The 24698-nt window shown below is 32.7% G+C and overlaps 1 protein-coding gene across 1 annotated transcript; it reads right to left on the reverse strand.

Moving 5' to 3' along the window:
* Positions 1-2303: 2303 nt before the first annotated feature.
* Trs23 (trafficking protein particle complex subunit 4-like protein Trs23) lies at positions 2304-24102 on the reverse strand. The gene is made up of 5 exons (XM_076477894.1): positions 23905-24102; positions 21863-22037; positions 18867-18970; positions 8213-8339; positions 2304-5679 (listed from the first exon to the last, which is right to left on the reverse strand). Exons 1-5 carry the CDS (start codon positions 24080-24082, stop codon positions 5607-5609), a joined length of 657 nt encoding a protein of 218 aa, XP_076334009.1. The 5' UTR covers positions 24083-24102; the 3' UTR covers positions 2304-5606.
* Positions 24103-24698: the final 596 nt, after the last annotated feature.

Below are 24698 nucleotides of genomic sequence, written 5' to 3' on the forward strand. Positions count from 1 at the left end.
CAGCAGCACCCATACTTTACCTAGTAACAGAGTAAGAAAGGTTATCAGTTTTGACTGACTGCTTAAAAGTCCAGAAGAACCAACATCAACAGCAAGTAGTAAACACTGCTTCGACAGCTTCAGAAAAGTAAAGCAGCCTACAATTAACCTGACCACAGACTTGTGGATGCAAAGCACATAGCTTGCACCAAAGATTTGGTGGTCTGTCTCGTTCTCTCAGGACTGGGTGCAGTTTGACAATAGTTTTGACACAGGATCCACTATGACACAGTAAGACCGTTTCAGACAGTGAATGCTAATCCTTTTTTGTGGTAAATACTAATTTGCAAACATAAGTGGAGAGGTAGATCTCTGACTGTGTTTATGATTCACAGAATTTAGGTAGCATTTCTGAACTTGAATCTGGTATTGGCATCTTCATGATGGATGTACTGCATGTATTATTTATCAGTGTCACCTGTGCAATGAGCAGACTGAAATTTGTGGTAGAGTTACATGATAACAACCAGATCAAGCCCATAAACAGTTAATGCATGAATGTATGTATTAAAAGGAATAACAGTACCTGGAAATGTTCTATAGTTTACTACAGACAATATAGTGCATCTGTACCATGTAACATGATTCTAAAAGCCATGCATGAAACAAACTGTTTCTTGTCCACAAAGTTGGCAGCAATGGCTTGGGCAATCATCTGTTTAAGAGATGAAGTCATCATTTATTGTTCAGTTGTTTTGTAATTATGGTCAGTTGACTATCCAGCTTTTATACTGTAATGCTCATAGGGGTAGTAAATAAAGTGGAAGTAGCTAACCATAGTAGTAAACTATAGTTGTGTCTGTTTACCATAGCTGAAAGTAAGAACACAGCTACCACCACATTGTATGAGGAGTGTGCAAACAATCTAAACCCAAAGTAATAAAAGTAACTCAGAGATATATTGGTTGAATATGACAATGTATTTTCAGGACCAGATGTCTGAGTTAACAGCAATTAATCAAAACATAGATACACATGATGTATGTCCAATAAAACAATTGCTGTGTCATTTTCCAAGGTCTACTGACATTAGAAACGTCACAGCTTGTGCCCAATCAGAAGCTCCACCATCAGGAAGTTGTAGTGCTACTTTTTATGTAAGTTATGTAAATGTCTTGTAAGTTACTTTAATAATAAACAAGTTAGAAAAACTACTTTTACACAACATATAATTATGAGAGAACTTTTATTTCAATTGACATTTCACCTTTGTGGCTTCTTCATGGCTAATACATAAAACAGTTTAAGAGTTTTATAATATGTATTATTGTTTTAGTGCTTCACTTTTGTTTTATATTTTATTACATTTTTTTTCATTGTTTCATTATGTAGTGTGCTTTTTATTATTAAAGGATTATTGATTTTAGAGTTTTTCTATTTTTAAGGACTGTGTCATCCTTACTGTATGTAAACTTTTACCTGGGGAAGGGTGGTAAGCTATTTGGTTTTAAAGCTAAATTTAATTATTGGCTTGAGGCCAAGCCTGAAACACAGGGGGAAGAAAAAGTGTAGTATACAAACATACTGTGCATCTTCTTCCATTTTATTTTAATGTAAAACAAACTTTTTGTTTGTTCTAAGTCTACAGTTTTCTTATAACACTTGACCAAGAAAACTGTTATGTTGACTTGTTTTAACTGCCTTTGATTGTTTTTTGTTCATCTACAGAGAATATGGACTATTTGCACAAAACTAATTTGTGCAAGAGGGTCAATAACAATGTCCTTCACTGTGAGGGCAGATGATATCTAAAGGTTACAACCTCCATAGTTTTGAATGAGAATGAACAATACATGGGTAATGCCAGTCACTATGGGTAAATATGTCATTTTCCATTAACTATGTTGAATTTAAACAGTCTCCATGTCTTTCAGTTAGTCATATTACAAATCTGACAATAGGCAACTGTCCAGTGTTCAAATGTAAATACAAACATTGCAGTCTTATCTTTGACAAAAGTAAACAGTTTTCATTTTCTGTTACTTGGTGTATTTCTTAACTTGAGAAAAAAATAAGTTTAACCTGAGAATATCATGAAGTTAACAAATATTATAGCTCTGTATTGAATTTAGATTATGGGCATTAGAATAGACCAACTAACTTTTATAATAACTCTGTACAAACAAGTCACGTTAAAACATTAATAATAAGCTTGCAGTTTAATTCAGTACAATACAGGATCAGATAGTGTAGTCAGAGTTAACTTTTTGTTAATTACTATTTTTTCACATACTCTGTTTGATACATCAAAAAGGAGAAAATAAGAAAAATACCTAAAAGTTTTAATTTTTTTTCATCTAAGTTAGAATGATTAACTAGTTCAAGTAAAACACATCTGATAACATAAGTTGCAAAATCATCATTCAACAAATTCAATAAGCATTATACACATTATCTTCTTTGTCACCTCTTATCACCTGATGATGCATAACTTATTTTCACAAAAGAAGGTGGAAATAAACTCATAATTCAAAGTTTAGGTTTGAGAATATCACTGATGGAAGAAAAAAAAATCAGAAAAATATTCTATAATTGAAGTTGAGTTTTAACTATTCACAGAGGTTATGGTCAAAGTACACAAGCCATGAACTTTTACACAGTACCATTCAATATGGTATTAAATATTTGGAGTCAGAGCTATCAACTATTTACTTCATCCTACATTACTGATTTATAGATAGTTCATAATCTCCATTATAATTCATAAAATTTTGAGAAATAATAGATTCATTATAGTAACGAACAACAAGACACATACCAATATTCTTCGTGTTAGCCCACCATTAAGTTTCATTGTCCTCTTAAAAACTGAGTTAAGTCGCATTGTGTTGAGAGAACCTTATGAGAGATTTGTACTCTTAATTCACTATCTCTTCATAACTGTAAGGTTATGTAAGCATTTTGTGTTTCATGCAAGTGTCCATTATTGTTTTAATACAAGGATGTTCTTGATTTCAAATTGAAAGCTTACAATGTGGGGAGAACACGTCTCACTTTATGTAAAACCTACTGTTAAACCTGTAGGATAAGATAAAATAATAATTTTAAGGCAAATATTCATTCATTAGTTAATCCAGGCTGCACATTTTTGTTCAACTTGGGGCATGATGATGGGTAAAACAAAATATGTGGCATAGCTAATTAATGATTGAATATTTGCCTTAAAATTATTATTAATTAATTATTATTATTATTATTATTCTTATAATTCTAATAAATATAAGTGTAGCTACCAATTTTTGTTTCATTCCTTTAAGTTGCACTTTAAACTTCTTTAGCTGCACTTTTTTTTTTCATACCCAAGGTGTTTTTGATTAGATATTATGACTTTTTTGCCAGTACACACTAACAAACCACAGAAAGTAAAAAAATGTGACATACAATAGTAACCAACATTAGCTTTAGGATTGCAACCCTATTATTTACTATAATTTACAGAATCAATCAGATTCTTTACAAAATATATGGTGGTAGTTTTTCCTTTCTAAGTTAGTGTTAATAACTTCATTTATAGTAACACCATGGAATGTAGATTAACAGTTTTTTGTCATCAGTCACATGCACTCAGTACAGTCATATCAAACATCATTATTTACACTGATATCATGTGACACCAAACAATTTATAATAATGAGAATTCTAAAAAATTAACAAATTTGTGTTTAAACGTTGACAATGAATAGTAACACATGCAAAATTATTTTGAAAACTTGAACTGGAAACTAATAATCTAGTTTTCTTGGCCTAAGCAACACTTATGTATCTTCACATGCTTTCACCCAATAGTTTTGCTGCTTTGAATCAGCCATCTTTAATCCAAATAACAAAACGCTCTTTACTGTCAAGTGAAGCTGTAGCAAAAACTTCAGACTGATAGCTCACGTGGCTTTATTTGTGTAGGTTATATTGTTAAATAACTTTGCACATTGGCTTATAATTAGGCCAAATCTGACACCTAATTGAAGGTTGTAAAGATCTATCAGTGTACCTAATTTGAAAAAAACTCATGGAAATTTATATATATTTTCTATGAAATAAAGTTTTCATACTTTCACCAGCACAAACAAAGAAAAAATTCAATCCAAACTGGAGATTTTATATCTTGTGTACTTCTTAAAGAACCACTTTGTAATTTGATAAGTGAAGTAATGGTTCGGTAAAGCACATCCACTGAAATTATGAGAAAGTTTGGATTACCACAGTCCGAGATACAGAAAATGAAAAACTGCTTCACTATGACTGCTGTTAATAACATAAACTGTGTTCTGTAGGTTGTATTGGCTGCAAAATGTGTCTTGTTTTAAACTAAAGATCTTTTATAGAATGCAAGCTTTTGATGTCATGGTTAATAACCTATGTGACCATCTTACGTCTAGTTATAAAGTAATTACTAGTTAGTGACTGGTATCTAGCAATTAATTAAAAAGGTAACCATACAGGTTACTAAGCATTACCACAATTAATATTTGTTCACCACAACCTTAATGTAAGCACTCTGAACAAGATTTTATTAGTTATATAAATTGCAGTTGTTTCTCCAGTATTATGCACAAATACATATTCTTGTATCCACAACATTTTTGTTTCTTATTCTGGGTAATGGAATTCATTTTTGAAACCTAAATAGAATCTTAATAAACGTGTAATTAATAAATTGTGAATTGCTTTCATGATTTGAGATAATATATAGCTTAAAAAAAAATCTACACACCAACTGGGAAATGATGAGCAAAATAAGCTGGTTACAATGATGAGCAAAATAAGCTGGTTACAATGATGAGCAAAATAAGCTGGTTACAATGATGAGCAAAATAAGCTGGTTACAATGATGAGCAAAATAAGCTGGTTACAATGATGAGCAAAATAAGCTGGTTACAATGATGAGCAAAATAAGCTGGTTACAATGATGAGCAAAATAAGCTGGTTACAATGATGAGCAAAATAAGCTGGTTACAATGATGAGCAAAGTAAGCTGGTTACAATGATGAGCAAAGTAAGCTGGTTACAATGATGAGCAAAATGAGCTGGTTACAATGCTAATATGCAGGTTTTAATCTGTACAAATATAATGTCATTAAGTCCAGGCTATCTAAATGTTTCATTCAAAATAGCAACAGTTCTTTCAGATTCTGATCTCACTGAAACAGGTACTTGTCCTACAGAAGCCACATCAAATAAAATAAAAGGTCTCTTATAATTAACTGAAATGTAAAGGTAATTTTTTCTAACTTTATTATTAAAATGTGTCAATCCCTCCAAGTTGCACTACAAATTTTGAAAAATGTTTCAACCCAAACATTTTTGTGTTACGAACTATGTTAATAACTTATTATGTCAAGATGAGTATATCAGATAATAACTACATATTTACAATATGATTACACTCAGATCTACCAAGTGAAGTGCATTACACTTATGTTATTCTCAATCACAATATTTAATATTACACAAAACAATGAACATGAAAAGAGCAAACCTGTACAGTCAAAGCTATTATATACAAAATATTTATCGTAACTAGTGACAAAAAAAAAAGAAGTCAATCTATTTTTCTGTGTTTTTGATAATTACACATTACTTAGACCACTTTTTTCAGCTTGTTCCAAAGCAGCCTGCAGATTTGTATCAAACAGTTCACACCTAAAAAAAAAATTAATTCAAAATTTATTTCTTATATACTGTATTTCAATAAGGTTTTTATTTCTTTATTAAAACTAAAATATTTTAATGGACCTTTGCTAATAATAGCTTTTGAATTTTGAAGAAAACATTATAAATGCAGTATTTTTTGTAAAGGAAATCATTATAAATGCAGTATTTTTTGTAAAGGAAATCATTATAAATGCAGTATTTTTTTTAAAGGAAATCATATGATTTGTCTGACTGCTGTTATCTGTAGTCTGTTGAATTAATACTAGTTAGCATACTAACAATACAAATGTTAAATCACTCTTACCAATGACAAACTATTAATACATGTCTGTATGGAAAAAAATTACAGATACAAATTCAGTCAAGTCGATTATTTCTATTGAATTAACTTTAATTGTCATTCTACAAAGTCAACCAGTTCATATTTCTTAATTTGTAAATATACATTTGACTTAACACTATTAATAATTTGCAGCAAATCACAATAAAATTAAATATAACACAGGTAATGTGAACATACAATGTGTTGTTTTTCATTATTTCTGTAGACAAAAGTTAAATAAAATAAAAATATACGTGTTTAGAATTCCTTTTGAATGTGCAGTTGGCCTAAAAACATTATATATATGTGATATTTTACCATTTTTGGGGTATATTTTTCAGGTTGTAGAGATCTTGTGTCTGGTATTTAATAACATGGGACAAAGATTTAGTTGAATGAAAGTTTTAATCTGTATTACAAAGCCCAATTCATTCATATAAAACAAGAAATTCTTTCTCAACAAGAAATCTGTATAAATAGTCTTAGCTTGGTACCCATTCCCAGTGAAGAAATACAAGCTCTATCATTACAATAAAATTCTGAGTTACCCCTAAAGTCATACCACTTCAGGAATTTAAACCAACCCTAAAGATTCAGCCTCAACATATATTTGCTGAATAAACAACCAAACTCCACACATTGTCTTATAACTACGAACAAGAGAACTAACAACCATTTTAAAATCTTAACATTAGAGGGAGAAGAAATACCACATTACTTATGTTTATCTTACCGGCAAATAAATGCTGCCCAATAATTCTTCTCACTAAACAAGACTACTAAAACAACTAACTAGAAGACATCACTGATGATGTGAAACACAAAGTACTGACCAAGAGTCTCTTGAAATAATAAAAGGCAAGCCACTAAAATTATCAATTAATTAAGGAAAGCTAAAGAGGTGTCCTCCAAAGAACCTCAATCCCTCAAATCTTTAGTATGTTATAACCATCATCTTTATGCTTTATCAAAGGTTCACAAACTAAACATTCCCTTATGACAAAACCAGATAATATTCATTGAAGATTGTCTCATGTTTAAGAGACCAATTTGGAAAAACTGTACACAACTCAGATAATTTTGTTTAAGAAACCCATCAATTAGTTTTAGTCTTTCAAATTCCATTCTATGTATTTTAAATATCTAAAACATGTTCTCCATCAACCAACTCAGGAAGCCCCAACAATCATCCATCATAGACTAGAAATTAAATAAAACTTCATCTCTTTGCACCAAGAAAACGTATATTCAGCTTGAAGTGTTCTACAAACAGACCAAAGACTTGGCAAAGACACAATCAGCAGAATTTTTGTGAAAAACTTTAGACCTGTCATTGACAATCTTAGATTATCTCAACAATAAATCATCAAATTAGCAGTTGTGAATGTTGTGGTTAAAATGTTACTCCTGTACAGAAAAAGCAACTACTATGTGTAACAAGGAAAACTTGCATCATGAATCTTAGCACCTGAGAAAGTACTCTGTAATGAAATAACCATCCCAAGTAGCCATAAGGAAACTACACATAAAATCACATCTACCCACCATTTCCAACAACATTACTTTGATGCCCCAAATTATGTATAAACAGAACCAAATCTAAAAAAAAAAAAAATTCAAGTCAACATTCAAACATATTTTCACACTCAATTACCAATTCAGAACCAACTTAAAACTACACAAAGTTCTGTGTATCAAAGGCGACTTAAACATTGGCAGTTTTGTAGATACATGAACCAGCAACCAAAGATACAGTGCAGCTAACAAAAAGTAATGATGCAGCTACAAGAAGCCATACATGATGGTCACCTAATACTTGGAGAATTCTAAACCCATTCAAGTGAAGCCAAGAATTCAAGATGACAGAGATATTACTATACAGAAGAACACACACACTGAATAAACCTCTACTTCTGAATTCAATCAATGAAACATGTATGCAACATAGAGAGATAAATGATGCACAAATATCATTGGCAAAAATCCCAAATAAAAAACATGATACTGTGAAAAAATAAAACACTTTAATAAAACTGAATACTTAAAAAGTAAAATAAATTTTGTAGCATTAAAAAGTAAACATATTTATACTTTCAAAATCCTGCTAAATCAAAATGAGTATCACTTATGGGTATTAAATTCTGCCATTTGTTTACTGTAATAACAGTTACAGAAAAAGTGGAAGTATTAAAAACTTACCTAATTGGCATTTCTAATGAATAAAATGGGTTTTTTAAAGCAAAATCAGAATAAATTTCATAGATTTTTCTCAGCAGTCCCTCTACTCCTGCTTGTTTAGGATCAGCAACAACCATAAATTTAATGCCTGCAAAAAGTAATTCCAGTATGTTTAACAATTAATCTGTCTTTACAAACTAACCTCAGCAGTACTGGAGAATATTCCTAACATCATAAAGTAGATTTTGATACACAAAACAAAGTTAAAAACATAAAAATCCAATACTAATAAAAAATGTGTATATATATATATATATATATAATAATAGTTTTACACTTCTTTTGATTTTTACAATAATGTTTTGAGTTAACAAGATCCACTAAATAAATTACACGCACAACAAAAACAAAATTATTAAAACTAGGTTCATTATTACATTCCCAGAAACAACAAGTGATAAGAAATAATTCTGTAACTCAATCTTGTTTTGAGTTCCCATTCAGTGCTAAGACATTACTAAGCTCCTATTTTAGTGCCATCTTTAGTCACATTATGAATTTAAAACTGTAAGCAGCAAATTACAATTACTCTTTGCTTTGATAACATAGAAGGAAATGTGAATCCTTGTTTACTGTTACACAGAGGGAAAATGGCCTAAGTAGCTTGCTACAAAAAGTGAGTTTTGTGTGCAACAAATTATGATGAAATAATACTGAGAACTTCTGCAAAGTTTGTTTTTAAGCTACAAATTAATAAGATTTTGTAGCCTCATTACTGGCTACTACACTTCAATGTTGGTATGACTTAAGGCAAAATATAAAAGTTTAACAAACTGAAATATGACAATAACCAATATGTTGTAGTATCAACTGTAAGAGGCCTCGAATTTCTGGCATACAGGATACAATTATCCACAAAAATATTACAGGATTATGTTTCTCCTATTGTACAATAGATAAGAAGAAAAAAATAATAAACTGACACTACCATATTACAGATGGCTGACCACCTTGAGGTATAGGGAAGTTATGTCACATTCTGATGGAGAACACTGCTTTCCAGAAATCTTTTTATATACAAGTTCTTGTTTACAACATTCGATTCATACTTCGTATTTTTCCCAAGCAATCCAGTTTCATGTTACAATAAAAATCTGCATATACAAGTGAATGTAAGATATTTGATCCAAGTTTACTGGTCCACTGTTTTCAATACTGATTGTGGATTAAAACAACAGAAACAATGAACTTTAGCTGTTGATCACCACCAATGATAATTAATTACATGCTTTCCAATTCAGTGTCAAGTTAACAACTCCCATTAAACCTGACTTGCATGTTTTTTTAGTCCCCATTATTCTCTCAGTCCATTTCTATGCAGCTATATAACTCTAGTTAAACAATTAGGGAATTTGACAAATGATTATTTGTCAGGCTTATAAATAAATTTTGTTCATATAGTCAATTGTTGTATGAGGTTAATCTTATTATTTGCAGGTGTTTCAGTTTTTCTAACATATTTTAGAAACATCCTTCATTTAACATAATAAACATCTTCAGGTACAACAATTATGTTTAAGCATCATCTGCTCAACATACTCTGAAACCTATAACAAGCTGAAAATATGATTAATACAGTTCCATAGGTTTTTACTCCATATTTTCACAAGATAATTATAGTCTTAGATTTCATATAAGACTAGTAAAGATTCTTGTCAGAGTGTGCAGTGAATAATTCAGTAAAAAGCACAGTAAAAAAAAGCATATTTCACAGTACAGCTGGAAGGACTATGTGCTAAAATATCGATAAATCAAAGCTAGCTGTACCAGGTAACATTTAAACAGCACATGATGATAAGTAGGTTTTGTTCTTCCCTTTTCAGTCCTTCCTACCAAGCTCAAGTTGTCATAATTAAACAGAAGTCTTGTTAATATAAACTTTATTAGTCCATGTCTAGTCATTTCACACAAACACACTTAAAAGTGCAAGTCATTCACCAATTAACATTTTGTAAGAAAATAACAATTACTGAATATTAACCTGCCATAAAATTTTATTAAAGCAATTTTACACTACTTAAATTTGTAGATAGTAATATGTAAGCAAGCTGTTAAGTAAAGCTATGCACAAGATAAATAAACACAAGAGGCATAACTATAACCAATAGCTAATAGGCCACACCTTCAAATTTACATGTTGTTTACAAACAGAACACATGTACACTATTAAGCTAATTATTAACGTAAATGGAATAATTGATAATAGCATAATAGCCAGAAGTTATAATTTTCCTGAATGAAAATGTATTTCTGATAGGTACTTCTCTCCACTCACTAGATGAGTTTTTCTTGTTTTGTGCTGCCATCTATTTGTTAATGTTTTTCTGAATGAACACTTCAAGCCTTCAACCACCTCCCTGTTGGAATCCAAAGTTCCAACACATCTCTCAAGTAAATCGCTATGCATCCCCTCTCATCCAACAGAAAAGCACTACTATCACATGATGCATGTGACTCCCTCGATGCATTACCACTGAACCATCACTTCAAAGTTTGGCATAAGGCACAAGTACGGAAGATGGTGGAGAGGAAGGGGGTTGGGAAATGTGAAAAGAGGGAAGCATCTATCAGAAATACATTTTCTTTAGAAAATTATAACTTCCAATATGGTACTCTCCCTTTTCTCACAAGATTAGCTTTAACTTGGAGGAGGGACCAGTGTGAGGAAAGCACAGATGTATCACCAGGGAGTGTTTGAAGGACACCCCCTAACTGAGAGGAACAGATCAGAAGATCTAAGTGACAAGATCAAAAGGATCAGATATGGCACAAAATGAAGAGAGTACATCTAGGTGGGAGAGGATGGTGCTACAAAGATACATAAAAGAAGTAAAATCACTCAATCACATGATGAAAGGTGGGTAAGAGATGATGTACCTCAAGGTGTAGAGTGGCTGTAGCATGACAGACTGCACTCAGCATGTCGACTAGATTCAAAACCTCACTCTCTGGGTCCCAACATCCTTGCAAGGGTAGGGTGATGATCTATACCATCTTCTCCTCAAGTCCTAGAGTCCAGAAGAAACCAATAAGAAGACTCCAGGAACACACATAGGGTAGCCTAATGCCAAAGACCCAGGAATACAGCATCTGGAATACAAAGGAAGTTAATTACATGCACTTGACTCCTGCACCTGTGAACATGCCCAAAATGACCCAGATCATCAACAGCTTCATAATGAAGGAAAAACCAATGACAGAAAAGGAAACACACCATGAAGACCTTCTAAGACCCCCTACACAGAAGAACAATTAAGAGGGGAAGATGGACAACCTGAAATCTGTGTCAGGACTTAAGTGATTGGTTCACTCAATCACCCAAACCTCACGTGCAGCATATTGACATCCATATGAGGGTGGGAGGAGGACCACCAGTTGGAAGGTTGAACTACATTTGGACATCTCAAATACAGGAAAATTACTCATCTGGAATATCTTATAACTTGCTCTCCACTGCCCTATTCTGAATGGAATAGTTATAGCAATCTTTGTGAAACCCCTCCACAAGATGCCTCCACAGTCAACCACCCCAGCAGCTTGGAACTGGCAACTGATAAAAATTCCCATACTCCACTGCAAGAAGTGGGGGGAGTGCATTAGGGAGTAAGGAGGGACTACAACACCCAAGACAGTGAAATGGGTGATTATGAAACCATATTTTTTAAAACCAGCTGAGCAGTAACCCCTTTCTGCTTGACCCATGCCATCCATGAGTGGTTCAACCTGGGCATATTATGTCACAAATATCATGAGAAAATCTCCATCTCAAGAAGGGTAAGTACACACAGACAGGAAAATATAGGAATCAACATGGTCTACAATGCAAATCTGGTGGAATGATATCTGCAAAAAAAACATCAGGTCATCCCTTAAGTAATGTCTGATTTTAGGTCCAGAAAAAAGAAAAAGGATTTCAAATGCTTTTAATGTTATTTAATCAATAATGTATGTTCCATTATTATTAATTACTTCCTGTCAACAATTCACAAGCTTCTGAATGCCACTTCTGTAAAATTCTTAGGTTTTGGAGGAAAAGCATATAGAGAGAGTAGTTTTGACATCATGTGTTCTAAGCTCTTTTTCATCAGGATAGTTCTGCAAACTTTGAAATAGATGATAAACAGATGGGGCAAGGTCTGAAGAATAAGGAGGAGGATGTGAATCTTTGCAGATGTGATCCTTGCTGTATGGAACCATGCATTATCTTGGGCAACCCAACACCTTTACAATTGATCAAAGCAGGCCTCTTTTCTTTCAGTGCAACATTCAAGCACTCTAGCTGTTGATAATGGAAGTCTGATGTAATCATTACATTGAGTGGCAGCAACTCAAAGTTGACCACACCAACAATAACCCACCCAATGTTTAACAAGACTTTCCAAGGGTGGATGTCCATTTTGGGGGTGTGTGCTTTAGCCAGTTTTCCTGCACTGAGCCATTGTATATAAGGCTTAACATTTTTATAATATACATTTTTCATCTCCAATCACTAACCTGTCCAAAAAAGGTGAGTTATATTCACAAGAGTGCAAAGAAGTGCAAATGTCCCCTCTTGCTCTAAGATTGGACCCATTTTCCAAGTTTTGGCACCTTTCCAAACTGTTGCAGATGACATTGAACTGCTGAATGGGTTAAATTAAACTTCTGTGCTAGTTCTTCAACTGTTACAGTACAATCTTCATTAAGTGCAGCCAGCAGCAAGTCATCATTAAACTCAACAGGTTGACCTGAATGTGGTACATCACTTAAGCTGTAGTCACCTGATCTGAACTTCTGAAATCACCTTTGACATTTTCTTTCATTGAGAGACTCTGCACCATAAACACCTCAAATGTTTCGTGTAGTTTCTGCTGCAATATTGCCTTTTTTAAACTCAAAAAGCATTGTATGCTTAATGCATTCCATCTTCATAAGGGTTTATTTGATTAATGATCTGAAAAAGTGGAGTTGGGTTAGTTTCTTTTATTTGTCTGAACATTTTCATATACGTCCTACTACATATTTTAGTCATTAAAGCCTTCTAGAAAGACAGAAATGATGATGCACTTTCTGTATTAAATTTTTGGACATTCCTTATGGGATGACCTGCTACTTACCTTGTGTCACACCCACTCCAAAGTTTGAAGATGAACTACAGACAACAGACAATATCCTGAGAAAGCAGAAACAATATGGTGTCGGAAGAAAGAGACAGATGAATGTGTGTGAAGTCTTCAACATACCCTGCAGCAGAATGTCTAACAATAGATGATGAAGATGAAAGGCAAAAAATAAGGGAAGGTGATGTAGTTGATGTGAGAAAACATGAAAGAGATCATACCAAGAATAACACAAGGAGGCATAAATAACTTAGATTAAATACCAAACCAAAGTGGTTAGGCCAAATTAGAAAAATTCACAGGAGGAGGAGGTTGTAAAGGGAGAAAGAGAACAAGAGCATTGCAAGAAAGCCAAGCAAGCCATTTAACAGTGAAGGGCACAGTCAGGATAGAGGAGTCCATCCAGATTAGGAGAGCAGAAATGAGATATTGAGGATAAGCAAATTAGGAAAAGGAGACCTGAACATCATGAGCCATAGAGGCAGGATACAGATAAAGCATAAGGAGTGCTTTATCAAGTACAAGGAGCTGGTAATATTGAACTTTGATGACCACAGGCTAAGAAAAGAAATACTCCATCAATGTAAGGTAAAATATGGAACACACAGACAGAGGCACAAACAGAGGTATGGTGAGGACAGGAAGGGCCATGATAATGTCCCATAATGTAAGCAAAAGATGCCTTAGTGGCCAATGGAGCCAGAAGGAATAGATACACTGGGACAGAACAGGATAAGCAAGGACCAAAGGAAAATGAGAAAAACATAAAATATGGGATAATACTACCTTACAATTAAATCGAGAACATCAAAGGATGCCTCTCAAAGAGCCATAAGAGATACTTGAACATACAAGCAACCACTGGATAAGAAGTCTGGAAACTCCAATTCAATGCCCAGAAGCAACAAATGCCCCACTTGTAAAAAATTTATCTCAGAATGGCTAGTATGGGTATTATCACTTTTATTGATAAGCTGAGAACATTTTGACCTTCATACATCATATTCAGGTTAACCCTGAAGAAATTCCTCATTTGCAGAGATAGATGGCCAAAGATTGGTGAATGAAACAGGGTACATGTGAAACTACTCTGTGAGAGAAATTAGCAAACCTATCAAGGACCTGAAAAATGCTTGGTGAAAGATGGAGAACGGATGTTATGGAATGGAGCACAAGTGACTGGGTTGATAGATCAAGTCAGGATGGAAAGGAAGAGACCATCTGCAGTTAGAGGAGCTGAGGGAGCCAAGATTAAATGGGCCAGGAAGGAGCAACAACAATAACTATGCATGGAGTAGCATGGATGAAGGAGACCATCCAAAGAAGTAAATGGATGGGAGGGTAAACATAAAGAAACAGATGAGACCAATAATGACTGAAGGCATCAACAGCCAAGGATGGAAGAAGGAAAACCATGGAACAAAACAAAGTAACTGTGAATGAGGATGGTGGCAAAGATATCAATGAGAAGTATACCAAGATGTATATAGCAAAATGCAGAAACCATACCAGGGATAAACAAGATTTGAACAGGAAAGATGATCAACTAAGAGAGGGAAAGGACCTGTGGCATGTCACTCCATCAAAAGAATTTAATGTGTGATGGTCCAAGAAAAAAGATCCATAATGCAAAAACAAAGGCAACAAGACTTTATGCTACCTGAGTGATTGATAGAAGCCATTCAGTAGAAATGTTAGGATGGATCATAACCTGCTGGTGGTGCTGACAGGAGAAATCTCAAATGATCCAAAGCCCAATGAACAGCCAGGAGTTTGATAACATTGATAAGAGAAATCTCCTCCCTAGACCTACAGCTAGAAATCCCTTGGCATGTGATCTATACATCCCAGTTCTGATGAGAAGCACCCATAAACAGATATAACTCAAACCATGGAGGAGAGAGTGGGACTCTTGCTAACTTATGGGCCTTACCCAATGCCAATGAAGGTCAACAAGCAGGAGAGGTGAGGTGAATAGGAGTATCCAAAGGATCTCATGCAAGGTTCCACTGGTTACGAAGTGCCCATTGAAGCAAATGCATACGAGTTCTTCAAGGGGTATGACAAGTGTCAGAGGTGACCACCACCCCAAAAGCTATAGAACCTTGCCAGTAGTATGTAAAGGAGCAGAAAGGGCAGAACAAATGGTAGAGAAAGCACCCAGATGTAAAAAGTATGGTGTAGGATGAAGGAAGGATCTTTCCAAGTGATCAACCCTCCCATCTGCATATTTTAAAGAAGGAGCTGATGAGTAGAACTAGCAAGAAGGAGCTGGTTATCCATATGGAAATGCAGTCCCCACAGTAAAAATATGCACATAATGCACATACTCAACAAAACAGATAACATGGAAGCAAGATTGAAGGACAGAGCCCTAAAAAGCATACCATTCCAGGACAGATAAACTGGCAACAGTAAAACCCATATGAGCAGGTATGACATGACAAAGACTGCCTCAGGTAGTTACTTGCATTATCAGGGATCCTGAAGAGAAGGAAAGGAAAGCCATGTATTGCTGCAAAAAAATGGGACTAACAGCTATATATGAAGAATACTGGGTCTCTCACAAGGAAAGGTAGAGCCCTGTTGGAAAGAAGTCACCCATGACAACAAGGACACAGTAATCATGGCAAACTCAAAATGAATAAAAACAGGGCCATAGGAATGATCTTTATATATGGAATTGGGTGACAGGTCTGCAAGACTATATCTTTGTGACCTATAAAAGACCACAAGAGAAGTGAGCTATATGTGCATAGCCACAGCTAAAGACAACATGTGGCTGACAGTAGAAGGGGAAATGTCTCCAGAAACCCCAGATAGGAAGAGAAAGATCAGCGATGGAAAATGGAGCAGAGATAGCATAAACAGGAAATTTTTGGAACAGGACCCCCCAAATAGATAAATTGAACCCACAACTGGTGGTCCAGAATGTGGGAGCCTGTCCAAAAATTTGAAAGGACTGACCAACCTGAAACCCACAGGAGACAGGCATATCAATGGCATTGTGAAATAGGATGGCAAAAGCACAGTGCAAACTTGAACAAAAAGAGAATGCATTAACAAAAAAAAAAACGATACCAAGAAATAAAACAATACACAATATAAGCTCCAAGAAAACCAATGAGGGCTGTACAGAATCCTTGGAAAGGCGTGGGAAGGCATGGCAACCTCTGTTGGTGGAGAGTGAAGTTATAGTCAGCATGTCCTTGTAAAAGATTTGAAAAGAACAGGAAAAATAAGGACACGAAAATGAGACAACTGGTATTCTATATAGTGTTCATCTTCTCATGAACAAAGGTTACAAAATCCCCTGACAGGTTGCCCACACCTGTAAATGAAAGTGTGGGAACAGCCAAGTGTTATGCACCAGAAGTGGTTAAAGTGATTTTGGGATTCATGCATAATATGAAATCAGCAAAAAAATATATGGGTAAATCAAATGCTCTTAAGGTAAACTGAAATGAAGTTGAATAAAATTAATTTGAACCAAGTTACTGTGAACAAAGTTAAATTACTTCTAGGGTTATAATTGTGCTAAAAGAACATCTGCACCCAAGCACTACCAAATGAGAAGTGATAGTTTGGTAGTGGTACACAGAGGGAGTCACATGCTTTATGTGATAGTGGTGCTCTTATATTAGTGGAGGGGTGAAGCATAATGATTTACAACAGCGATGTGATGGAACTTCAGATTTCAACAGAAAGAGGACTGCATGCTTGTGAAATGCATTCAGTAAAAGTTTGCAAATAGAGAGCAGCACAAAACAAAAGCTAATATTGTAAGAAGAGGGAAGTATCCTATCGGAAACACTAGTTTTGATCAGTTGATTATTTTCGTGAGTTGAGACACTAATCAGTTAAGCTGCACAATCTTCAAGTAGTTAAAAATAATAATGATAATATTTAAATTAGTGCAATAAATTAAATAACCAAAAACAGTAATAATTAAAAAACAAATTCTGATCAGGTGCTTTATTTTCATGACATTAATGATTTAATCATCACTCTAGGTAATCGATTATATTGATTAATGGATTTAGCTTCCCATCTCTATTTGTAATAATTGTTAACATTCCAGATCAGGTGTACAACAATATTGTAACTACCATTAATTCCAGCTCAATTGTACAGTAGGTTCATAACTACTATCAGTATCCCAGAAACAAATAACACCACATCTACAAAGTGAAAAAACTTTAAGCTAGTTGGTGACATAAATGCTCTCTTGTAACTTTGCTTGGACAAAAAACTTATTTCCCAGCTTTACCAAGTATAAATACTTGATTACAATCACAAAATTTCATAAAAATACTACATTTTTCCACACAAGGTTTACATCAACAGTAGCCTGCATAGCAGCAGAGAACATGTTGCAGATTATAAATCAAAGTCTTTCTGATTTTGTTAAGAAAATAACTCAACACATCCCAAAACAAGATCGAGTTTTGGATCTTCCTGTATGGAAGTTGTTTTCAATGGATCCTATAAATACAACCACCATATTCATGGCAGAATGTTCAAAATAACCATGGTTAGAATAAGGTGCAAGATGTACATGAAAGCTAAGTATCACAATAAATTTACCACAAGAAAATATACCAATGTTGGATGAAGTTCTTCCATCAATGGTTTTTTGTTTTGCATTTCAGTGACTCAACTTTCTGAATCAGTAGTTAACTATCGATATACATTAGCCCAGCCTAATAATTTCTATGGAAAAGCTTTTGTTAAAACTATGTAGACTCCCTAATGCATTCCAGTAATGATGATTTAACTTTACAGTTTACACTTACAATTCCACATTCTAATTTTACTTCATTTGTTTTCTTATTTTTGGGTCATTCTTATTGATTATCCCTGTTGTAACTCTTAAGAAAATAGTTCAACAAATCCTTTCTGTAACAAACTAATTATAAATGTATTTGCTTTATTTGTCCGTTCTCAAATAAGCACATCATACAATCCACTAACATTACTTTGTTGGAAGCAGAGGCCCACAGTACCCTAACTAACACATAAAATTTATGTACTTTTACTTTGAAGATGCATATCTTATTCCACTTAATAGTTATCAGTACTCAAATGCTAGCATGATCCAAAACATACACAAATCTTGTAGGAAAAAATTGTAAGATATTGTATTACATATGCAAAGACTTTGAAAATAATTTTACTTACATTATTAATGAAAATCCTTTAATACTTAATTATATAAATTATTCTTCGTTTGCATAATAAGTAAAATACAAATTTAAAAATGCACCTTATTAAAGAAAAAAAGACCACACATACAATTTTTTACAACCATACACAGCATTAGTTTTATGTCAGTTGCTTCAAGCCCAACTAAATATATAGTTAAATTTCAACACCCACTAAGCATAAAATAATTTGAAAATTATAAAATTGTAAAGTTTCATTTACCTACTATTTTTACTGGTAAAAATTTGAAAACACAGAAAAATCAGTAAATCCTTACAAACTTAAAGAAATAACTTTCTAGGCACACTCACCAGTAACAGTCTGAAAGCAAAAAAGCTTGAAAGTGTCTGCTTCAAGCACTTCAATTCCTGAAGATTTGTGTTCTGGTGAGAGTTGTGATGCAATAGCAAATAGTCTGAAAACCAAAAAAAACATTCAACTGTCTAAAACTGTTGCAATTTTCAGTTGATTATGTCTTGATTTAATGTGAAATTACAAGAGGATCAATGATAAACTAATGCTAATAGTTTATAAGCACCGGATTTTGACAAGTAACAAGAAATGTTGCTCTTATTCTTGTTACATTCAATAATGAACTTATAATTTTTACTTAAAAAATATTTTACTAAACATGCATATGATACTACATAAGAAACTTGTTTACTTCAAATAATATACAAATATCTTTATATCATAAGCAATGCTGCCAATCACAAGAACAATAATTTTGATGCCAACAATATACCTACTGACATATTTTTCTGTCATTGCACTAGTAAATAAAAATGTATTCTAACCTTTATGTTTTCTGCTCTTAAAAATTTAGTTGTTGGTTCAAAGAGTTATACATAGATATCTCAAACAAAGATAAGTCATCAATGTGATACAAAAGCTATATGTGATTTCTAACACACAAGATATTCAGTTATATACAAACTGATTGAATATTTCACATAACAGGAACTTTCTACAGGTTTGTTTTTTGTATATTGCTACAGATATAAAAAGCATTTGAATGGTTTAAATACTATTATTTTAGATAAAACTCTAGCAATCTGTGAAATCTTTAGTCTTTACTTTTAAAATAAGGACCAAATAGAGCCCTAACCATTATAATTAGTGTATAAATTATACCTCAAATTTTACAATTTAAAATAATCTAAAATAATATTAATTACAATATTATAGGGATGCATCAATAGCTCAACTGCCAAATTACTGATTAATCAGTTGGTATCAATTAACTTGTTATTTTTTTACTTATTTTATTATTACCATCTAATTCCTTTAATAATAACCTTTGAAATAACTTAAGATATATAGTAAATAAGATACTAATCTAAATTAATTTGTTTCTTTAACTGGGATGATTATACATCCTTGATTTCCCATACAGTCACTGGGAAAGATTTCTCCAACTAAAAAAAATTGCCCTGAAACATCTTAACATTTCATTTCTTGTAATTATTATGAAGTTTGAGGTAGGAAAATGTTAAAATTAAACATTCAGCTAATTTTATTATTATTAGTTTAGGTATAGCAATATTAAATAACAGCCACAATAGCTACAAATCTTAACATGTCATATAACATCTTCTTGTTACTCTATTGAAAAATACACTTTCCAAAATAAACAAACATATTAGAAAAAAAACAAACTGCCACTAATACATTAAGATTCTCCATTACTGCCTGCATCTGGAATTATGGTGAAAACAAGTTCACGTTATGATTTCCCAGTTTTGGTTTGTAAAATTAGTCTACTTACTCTAAACACCATATAACCCTGTGCTCAACAATTTGGAGTTTTGACAAGAAATACAGGCAAAATGGTTACAAATATTACAACAATAATGGTACTAATATGCATGGTTATAATGTACAGAAACTTGAACAAGTAACTTACAAATATTAGTGTTTACTTTTGAAAAATATTAAGGTTTTTTCCCATTATTTGTAGGAGACTAATGTGTGAAATAACAAAAAGTAAAAATTATTTTGATTTGTTAATTCTCTCTGAATTGCAGTCATAGAAGGGTTTAAAATTCAGTATTTCTTTTTTATCATCAGTCAATTATTCAGACAATATCAAATGATTTTGCTGAATAACTTTTATGGTCAATAGAGCAATTACTAATTATTAACTCATTAATCTACACATCCACAAAACATTCTGATTTTTTTATTACTTGTAATGAATACTCGCACTCAAAAATTTAAATAAACAATTAGCACTTACTCTTTTTTTATATGTTTTGCATAGTTATGTCAAATACCATGCATTTTACATTTCCATAGGTCAGGTCAGAATAATGCCATCATTAGATCTGATGGAAGGTTACAAGATTAACAAAACCACCCCATCTTTTTCAATACTTGACATTATTTCCAGTTTACAAAAGCTAAAAATAATCTGTTTGAAAACTTATGTTCTACTTGTAATCTCTAACAATTTTTTTTATTGTTTAAACTACAGAATAATGTAAAAACTATAAACTATTTATATATTAATATAATTAAACTCCATCCAAGTTTATTATGACTGATCAAAAAATTTGACGTGTACTTCCAGCAGCTGTTTATAACTGAATTTTATTAGTAATTTTTTCTTGCTTTACAAAACACAATGAAATATTGATTGGTCTAGGAAAGGGTCACATGAACAACACTGATCTGATTTATAAATGCTGCAGTAAGATAACAAAAATTTATCTAACAGATCTAGAATTTAATATTTTTCAATTCAAATGTTAGCTACATACACTCTTTGTAACACTTCATTGCTACAGGTAAGATATCAACTTTTGAATGATTACTCTTCTAAGTGCTAATTCTTTGTTTTAGAAATGTAAATGTAATCAGCTTACAAAGTAATAACTGAATTTAATCAAAACAACTAAGAGTACTGTAGCATATTTCTATTTATTTCATCAGTAACTTATGGTTACAAATAGATGAAAGACATCTTAACACTATAAAACAGAACATAAATTATTTTTCCTTCAATAAATCAACAACAAGGAAACAATACATGAAGAAAATTACTGAAATGTTAACATACATATTGTAATATATTAACTTGATGCTATGGCCATCAATTCTTCTCACAACACTAAAACATAATATTTTAATATGCAAACTTTCATCTGTTCAAAATTAACTCTAATAATGTATTTTTCAATTACTTCATGATGTTTTTTTACTATGTTTGTGTATTTTGATTGCAATGTAATATATATTACCCTAAAATACATCAAAGCTTGTTACCTATTATTCCTACTATACAGGTATTCTTTGAAGTACTTACGAGTGAAACATGCTAGCTAGTACTATCTTTTCATTTGTGTTGAGTTTTGGTCGGCCAAACTTTATGCTGATTGGAAAGTTCCCCTCATTTTTTAGAACTTCAAATACATCTTGTCCATCTTCCAACTGTCGGCCATTGACAGGGTTCCCATTTACTGCTAGAACAGTGTGACCAACTGAAAAAAAGTTATTTTCAGTAGTTAAAGTTTCATTACATGTGTCATTAAAAACTTAGGAAATAACTGTTGTACAGCATGACTGCTTTTGTCAATTTTTTAGAATGTCAATTTTCATATGAATGTATTGCATACGTACATATAAGCTTAAGCTCCTTTTTAGCCTTAAACCAAAAATGTTAATGTTATATAATATGATGAAAGTTAACACTGTAATTATAAATCATGTACAGTTCTTAAAATCTTCAATGGTAAGAAGAGAAAAAAGTAACAGAGACCACGGTGACAGAATTAAATGTAGCTCTGTATATTATTACATATCTAAAAAATGTTTAAAATAATTACAACTAATAACACACAATAACCACTAGGCAAGCTATTTTATTACCTTTTAACTATTATTCAGAGTTTATGATTAAAAGTAGGCTAATTACATAAAGACATTCCAAACTCTTGTCATAAAAAATATATGCACTAATGAAAACAAACCTGTATGTTAAACTGAATAGAAATGCATAATGTTAAAAATCAATATAACAGCAAACTAAAACCTAAAGTGATTTAACTGCATTGAATCATCATTTTGCATACTCACTGACACTTTGACACTACTAAGAAAATATTTGACTGCCACCCAAGGGCATCTCATAAGGTATGGCCAACTTGGATGATTTAGATTAGTTCTAAATCCATACATTAAAAATGTAAAAATAAACTTCATAAAGGAAAATGAAATCCTTTCAGTAAACAAACAAATTAATACTTCAGTCATTTACTACTTAAGTCCACAGACCTGAGTGCATGATACAATTATCTATTCTCATAAGATTCTTGTATTTGTAATAGTGAATTAGCATCATCTCAATCCAATGGCCAAATAAACATATTCCTCTTCCCTCTGGATAATTATACCAATGTTCTGTTACCAATTCCTTAAATATAAGTGACAATATGATTATTTTAAATAATGACAAATGACTGGTGAAAATATATTTTTGAACACTGAATATGTTGTTTGATATCCATGTTTTTTCATTTGTGGAATTGGCTTGATAAACTAAAAAACATAATACTTTTATTATAATGCTTGCACATAGTGTCTATAGACAAGTTTCCAGTAGCTGAAGCTATACTGCTGGCACACAGATGGTATAGTTGAGGAGAAGGTATGTAGGAGCATTCCTTAAAAGTAAAATCACTAAACCTAACAGGTACATTCCTAAATAAGGCTGTCATAACATACTTGTCCAGTTCATTTCCTTACAGAGCTGGATAAGTTTTTGAGTTAGATACCTATCCATATACCTCAACAAGTGACATATATAATCACATTAAAAACAGACTCCTGAGAAACCCCTACTTTCATAGTTTTCAAATAAACTGTATGAAATACTTCACTTAAGAAAAAACATTTTTATGGAAAGTTTTCGACTCAATTTGAGTGTATTTGATCTGGTTCTGAATGCTGTTTCTCCAGTCAGTAGAACTAAATGTTCTACATATTACCTTCAATGTACAGTGAACTACAACTTGCTTTGACTATCAGAAAGGATTTGACATACATTCAGTATACGATCAACGGAATGGACGAATAATCAACAGAGATATCATCATCACAGACATGGTCAATTTCATCAGCAAAATACGAATTTCAGTTTCAATGAAGAAAATATGAAGTTGGGCAAGTAAAAAACTATAAAACAAAACTGAATAAAATAGCTGATTTCTGTTAGACTAAACCTAAATAATGTTAATAAATTAATACTAATACTACTGACAGAAAATATTTACTACTACTACCACTAATACACCAGCACTTCGTTGGTAGCAGTAGAATGCAAGCCAACGTCATGTATTGTAATCTCACCTCTTATTCCATCCCTCTGTCCAAACACTACTGTTACTTTCTTGTTTTGATAGTCCAATGAAATTTCCAACGGATAACTAAACGTCTTTTCCACCTCAATTTTTGGAGAACTTGGATTGTCGTATTGATATATCAGACCACCAGCTTTACTAACAATGTATACACTGATGATCGCCATGATTAATAAGCACCACCTGTTGATAAACATTTATTTGGTTAAACAATTTTTATTTTCAAATTTTAAAGAAACTTCGAAAACACAGTGATTCAACGATACAGAATTATTCCTTGTTGCAAAGGTACAGCTAAAACCCATTCTGGCAATATTACATATTAAAATAAAGTTTCCAGTTCGCAAATCATGAAGTAAATTTAATCTTTATAAACTGTTGAGTTGGTTTAGTTTGAGTGTAGGTTTGGTTTGAATTTCGCACAAAACTATACAAGGACTATCTGCGCTAGTCGTTCCTAACCAACCGCCAACTCTTGGACTACTTTACCAACGAGTCGAGTGCCTTAACCACCTGGCCATGCATGGCTGCTTGGGCGGAGGTTGGCGTTTGGTAGAACACTGAATTTCAGAATTGACGAATAAGGCTCACATAATCAGATCCATGTGACACAACAAAATATTCACGTCACTTGAAGCTGTACGTGCGTTACAACAGTGGCAATCAATATCTTAGCATGGATGATAGATTGCGACTAGTTAGTAGTTCAAAATTAATAGTTATGGTTCTGGTCAGTATTCCAAAACCATCAATAGCATCCGAGAACCTCAGAAACTTTACCAG

The sequence above is a fragment of the Tachypleus tridentatus genome, chromosome 13, assembly GCF_004210375.1.
Source record: "Tachypleus tridentatus isolate NWPU-2018 chromosome 13, ASM421037v1, whole genome shotgun sequence".
Taxonomy (NCBI): domain Eukaryota; kingdom Metazoa; phylum Arthropoda; class Merostomata; order Xiphosura; family Limulidae; genus Tachypleus; species Tachypleus tridentatus.

What these genes read in the sequence shown, in the direction of transcription:
- Trs23 (XM_076477894.1), bottom strand. Translation starts at nt 24,082, where the DNA reads ATGGCGATCATCAGTGTATACATTGTTAGTAAAGCTGGTGGTCTGATA. An exon ending in ACAGAGGGATGGAATAAGAG is followed by an intron (nt 22,038 to 23,904) that starts GTGAGATTACAA and finishes ACTTTTTTTCAG; the next exon opens with TTGGTCACACTGTTCTAGCA. An exon ending in TTGCTTTCAGACTGTTACTG is followed by an intron (nt 8,340 to 18,866) that starts GTGAGTGTGCCT and finishes TACTTTTTGCAG; the next exon opens with GCATTAAATTTATGGTTGTT.